This window comes from Austrofundulus limnaeus, unplaced genomic scaffold, assembly GCF_001266775.1.
Source record: "Austrofundulus limnaeus strain Quisiro unplaced genomic scaffold, Austrofundulus_limnaeus-1.0 Scaffold80, whole genome shotgun sequence".
Taxonomy (NCBI): Eukaryota; Metazoa; Chordata; class Actinopteri; order Cyprinodontiformes; family Rivulidae; genus Austrofundulus; species Austrofundulus limnaeus.
The window spans coordinates 505,333-510,752 of record NW_013952482.1 but is presented as its reverse complement, the minus strand read 5'-3'; the positions used below and the strand labels follow the sequence as shown (position 1 = coordinate 510,752).

General features: G+C 42.1%; 1 protein-coding gene across 2 annotated transcripts in view; it reads right to left on the bottom strand.

Moving 5' to 3' along the window:
• arpc1b (actin related protein 2/3 complex, subunit 1B) overlaps nt 1-5,003 on the bottom strand; it is a 6,087-nt gene extending 1,084 nt beyond the window's left edge. The window contains exons 1-7 of one of the 2 annotated variants that reach the window (XM_014011384.1): nt 4,819-5,003; nt 4,201-4,344; nt 3,367-3,471; nt 1,871-2,093; nt 1,658-1,765; nt 1,162-1,410; nt 991-1,066 (exon numbers count right to left, since the gene is read on the bottom strand). In XM_014011384.1, the coding sequence (XP_013866838.1) occupies nt 991-1,066; nt 1,162-1,410; nt 1,658-1,765; nt 1,871-2,093; nt 3,367-3,471; nt 4,201-4,264 (825 nt within the window). In that variant the 5' untranslated portion in view covers nt 4,265-4,344; nt 4,819-5,003. The remainder of the gene's footprint in view (nt 1-990; nt 1,067-1,161; nt 1,411-1,657; nt 1,766-1,870; nt 2,094-3,366; nt 3,472-4,200; nt 4,345-4,818) is intronic. The other variant, XM_014011385.1, reaches the window with a different exon arrangement.
• Nucleotides 5,004-5,420: the final 417 nt, after the last annotated feature.

Here is a 5,420-nt window from a genome sequence, read left to right as displayed (position 1 = left end):
ACACACACACACACACACACACACACACACACACACACACACAGTAATTATACGAGCTCAATTCCCAAATTTCTTCACTTTTTCTAAATGTTTCTTAAGATTGCCTTTTTAAAAGAATCATGAAAAACAGAAAATAAGATTTAATCTTTCTCATGGCCAAGGACACTATTTTTATTTGTGCTAACTTTCCCAAAGTTTTGTTTAATACGGAGCCCGTGAGGGGACATGGGAGATTTTTTTTTCTTTTGCGTTCCCACGCAATACCTTTTGCGTTCCCTTGCAAAAGTCGTTGATCACAGTTGTGCCTGCTGGTTTATTAAACTCACATGATCACCATTAGCGAGTTAGCCTACTGCTTTAATTCAGCTTCAGAATGAATATATCACACAGCCATGGAAGTATGTCATATGCTGATATTTTAACACAGTGCAGCCACGCAACATCAATGTCAATTTCACGAACTGTGGCGACACATCCTGTTTTGGTAACTGGGTATTTCAAAATAAAAGTCTGATTTAATTCAGTTCATATACAAAACAATCTTTTGCGTGGGAACGCAAAACAATTTTGCCAGGTAACGCAAAAGTATTGCGAAGTAATGCAAAAGTATTGCGAGGGAAAGCAAAGGTATTGCGAGGGAACGCAAAAGAAAAAAAATCCCCCCATGTCCCCTCGAGGGCTCCGTTTTTTAAGTCCAGTTCCTGTTTGTGCGGTTTAATAGACATGCAGCCACCTGATGACACGAACCAGTTTTTCTTTGTTTAGCCTCAAGTTATGAAAGYGAATCTGTGTATTTTCTACAGAACAACAAAAGAAAGCTTGTTAAAAAGTCACATTGTAACTGGAGAAATGGTAAATGTTCCTTGACCCAGAAGACTTAGTTTTTTTTWYAMAAAWAAARKTWAAWWAAAWWTTTWAAAAAGTAGAAAAATGTATCTTTACAAAGTAAAATCTCATATAAACTGTTCAAAACAGGTGTTAAATACTCACAGCTGCCACTAAGCTGTTCTCGGTGATAAAGATAACACACAGCAGAGGAAGAGTCGCAGAGCTCAGACTGTTCACCCTGGGAGAGTCATGATCAAAAGTACAAAGTCAGACACTTTAACAAATGCCACCCCGCTCAGGTAGGCTAACCAACCCCGTCGCTACCCTTCTTACGTGCTCGTCTTGCCTCCCTCTGCAACAGACACCGTGGAGTCGTGGGACGTCCAGGCCAGGCGGTTTCCAGAGTTGGAGAAGCACACACTGTGCACCCAGCCTCCACCTCCTGCTCCTGCTCCTCCTGAGGTCTGAGCTGCAGCCCCGGACCCTCCAGACTCAAACAGCATCTCCCCAAAGGGCATCTTGCTGCCCCAGGGAGTGGGGCCGGGCTTCTCCTCCACCTCCTTTATGTAGGCTGAGAACACCCTGGTCATCAGGAGAAGCGCATGAAACCAAGGTTATGCTGAGCAGTCAGTGTTTTACCTGCAGTAGACTGCAATCAAAGTCATCTCAGTTTGGAGAATCTGGGTAAAAATCTTGAGGGAGTCAAACTAACTTCTTCTTAAACCAAAGAGTACATTCTGCCATCTTACACAACTTAAACCTTTAAAAAAWCTCAGACACTAGGGTCCTGTCCCTAACTTAAGGAACCACTCAGAAGAGGATGATATACCTGCATTTGAAGTCACAGGATCCAGCAGCCAGCARGATGTTATTGGGATGCCAGTCCAAACTCAGGATAGTAGAGCGAATCGGCTTCTTGATGTGCTTGCACACCCACCTGCACGTGACAACACTTTGTGCTATGTCTTCCATTACAGTGCATTGTTTAATGTAACTGTAAGGTTTCATTTCAAACTGATAYGAGAATTCTGCGCCACCTCACCAGTCATTTTCCTGCTCAAAGTAGCAGATGGAGATGAGCCTCGAGCCGCTGCCAACAGCAAACTTGTTCTCCTTGGGAGACCACTTCACACAGCGAGCAGCGCGGTTGATCCTGAGGATGACCAAGGTGGGCTTCCACGCTCCCTCTTTCAGGGACCACACATAGGCGTTGCGGTCTGCGCCGCATGTGACGATACGATTACTATCCGGAGCCCAGTCAATACCTGCAGGGGAAACCAACTTCTTAACTTTCTGATAGATACAACACGGCAGAATATTTTTTGGTTATATGTTTCTAGGATATAAATCAAGTTTGTCCAGCATAATTCTGGTTCAGAGAGATTTATTGAAGGTAATAATACTTGTGTGAGTCACAGATGGGAAGTGGAAACATCTGCGGGAAACTAAAAGTCCAGTTAGATATGTGCATAATAAATAGGAAGCCACAGCCAACACTTAGCTTCTAGCTTACCACAGAGACTGAAAAGGAAAAAGACAGACTCTGATTAGAGTCAGTGGAAAAGTTTTGTTGTTTGTTGGATTGTTTCAGCCTTGTGGTGGGGGTGTTCAGTCCTGGTCCTGCATGTTTTACTTGTTTCCCTGCTCCAACACGCCTGATTCAGAGATTAAACTACCTCTTTAAGTTCCGCAGAAACCTGTTAGACACCCATTCGTTCAAATCAGTTGTGTTGGAGCAGAGACACAAGTGAAACATGCAGGRTATCAGCCCTCCAGGACCAGGATTGGACACCCTGGCCATAAAGAAATAGCAATTCAGACAAGGACTAAAATCCAGAAAGCTTTTAAAGATTTTAAACTTCTAATTATGCTTATGCATATAWGCTTACGTTTAAGCATAAGTATGCTTAAAGGAGACCCAAAAGTTGGACAACTGATTATGTTTWGCACAAAATCCCAGATATTCTGAAAAACCATTTAATTTTGGTGGATTGTAGAGATGGGATAAATGGCTCTTTGAAGAGATCCGGATCTTGGGGAGCCGTGTGCTTCATAGATTTCATAGATTTGGAACGTATTACGTCATCACGTAGGGAAATACGTCATCATGTAGCCATAGGTAATGACGTAATCCTGTTGCGTGGGTGGAACCATGTGTTTGTCAAGCAGAAACCCCCTCCCCTTTCACCGTGCGTTTCTGTACTCCACAACTCCGCCTGTTTTCCATGAAAAAGCAAAGCGGGAGCGATTTAAGTATGAAAAAATAAAGATTATATGAGAAATAAAAGAAATAATACTACAAATGGCTCGTTACTGCCCGCGATTTGGCTCCTATCGTTGGTTGTAAAGAGCCGTTCAAAAGATTCGGATCGTTCGCGAACGTCACATCTCTAGTGGATTGAGTTCTCAGTTGCCACATTACGGTTTTATGTGACAATGAGGGGAGATTTTTTTTTCAAATTTAATTTTCCTAACAAATAAGTGTTTATTTTAATTAGACTGAAAAGGAAGCTAAAGCAGTAAATCATGGAGTCTCACCTGTCACCTGACCGTTGTGCTCTAACAGCTCATGGATTTTGGTCCACTTGGTTCCATCTTTCTTGTAGATGTGAACCTCATGGTTGTTGGGGCACAAGGCAATTTCTGAGGAAATAAAATACACATAATTACACTACAATAAACACATGTGCTGCAGCAACTGGTAAAATACTCTAAAAAGAGGAAGAAAAAGAGAGYGAAGTACATTCTGAGAGACCAGGAGGGAAGTTTGTAACAGGATGATCAGTGAAGTGGACGGATCAGCTGACTAACTGTCTGCTTTCAGAGAAAATGACAGAAATTCAGTATGTATCTACCCGAGGGCAGCACACAGACACACGCTGTCTTTAAATAGACATTGTGTAAGAACAGCAGTCCTTGTTTTTCCATAAACTAGCAAAAACCCATGAGTTTTAGTTTGGAGTTGAGTCAGAAGAAATGTTTGTCTAAGAGCTGCCACGTCGGTGCTGTAGTGTACATTTCTGGCTTAGAGGTGATTCAGTCCAAGGGTTCAGCTTGCAAGCTGTGTGAAACTAAACTGTGCCTCTCGATCACAGAAGTCAACAACATCCGCTTTGCACAGAAACCAAAGTGCTGGTCACAACAGCCAAATAAGGTGTTGATTTCCTCTAAGTAACAGAGCACAAAGGCACTCAAACTCTTACAGGAAACAGGAAATACCTTCTTCCACCTGGGAGCCAATCACAGACCTCTGCTTATGACACTCTTCTTTGTTAGAAACTTTAGTTGGAGCTAGATGTGCCATGATTGTGTGGGGTTTTAAAGTGAATCCAAAGGCATGGTGCAGATGTCARAGTGGGCGAAAGGACTTACGGGACCGATCTTTGTTCCAGGCATGACAACTAATTGGTTCCAGCAGGAAGCTATGGTACGCCATGGCCAATCAGATGTCAGATTCAGATCAGGAAGTGGAAAGAGGAACCAGGATCTGGTGGGCCGGGAAATCAACAGTCCAGTCTTTAAAAAGCAAAGGAAATTTAATATATTTTCATTAAGAAAGAGTGGGGAAAAATGTTGAAAAAGTAAATAATTAACTTGTAAATTTGCAGCATTCTGTGTTTAAACAATTCAAAGTGTCTGAGAAGTAAAACTGCACTCTTGATTTGGAAACCTGTTGAACTTTATCAGGTTATTTTAATGAAATCCAGACTTTCAGACGTACGTAAAGAAATATGCAGGCCAAGGGTAACAAACTACACTTAACAGTTTGAGCTCGAACACAGACAAAAATAAAATAAAATAAAATAGAAAACCCTCAAATCATACAGAACATAAAGCAAATGTTACATAATAAGCACGTTTACTTTCTGAGTTAATGCTGTCTACTTTCTTTGCTGCTTTCCCCCCTTAAAAATAGGCTTTTCTTACAGTTTGTGCATGTGGGCGTGTGACATGTTCAGTGAACCAGGAACAAACAAACAGGCTACTTACCCAGAGGTCAGGACAGGGATGAATGGGTGAAGAGCTGCTGAGATGGGAGAATGAAAGAAAAAAAAATGTGGTGGATCAAAACAAGGTGTTCAGCTCGCGGACTCTGGCCAGTCAACGCGAACGCCAACGACAGAGTGAAGCTCAGGAAGAGAGGAGCTGAGCTGAAAGAGAGGGAGGAGGTGTGAGAGGGGAAGTGGAGGAGGGCACAGTGAGGGAAACTCAACTGACATACAGGAAGTTTGCAGCTCTGAGCTAGAAAAATCCTGACAAAGTGTGACTTTAATGGGGGAACAGACTTTTGATTTTGTTTAACATGAGTTGAGGTGAAAGGGAACTTTAGCTGGCATAAAGCAGACAGGAAGGGAGGAACATAAAAATTCAATGTCACACAAAAAGGAGGAGGTGGAGACTGAGGGGGGAAGGCAAAAAAAAGCATGAAAGAAATAGAAAAAAAGGGGGAGGGTCATGTGGTTACTGCATAAAGGAAAGAGGAACAACTTGAAGAGGAGGGGAAAAACTAAAATGTAGAGAGAAGAAAGAACGGCCTCATGAGGACAAAAAGCATTTGTGTTTTGGACTGCTTTTGAATGAATATATATATA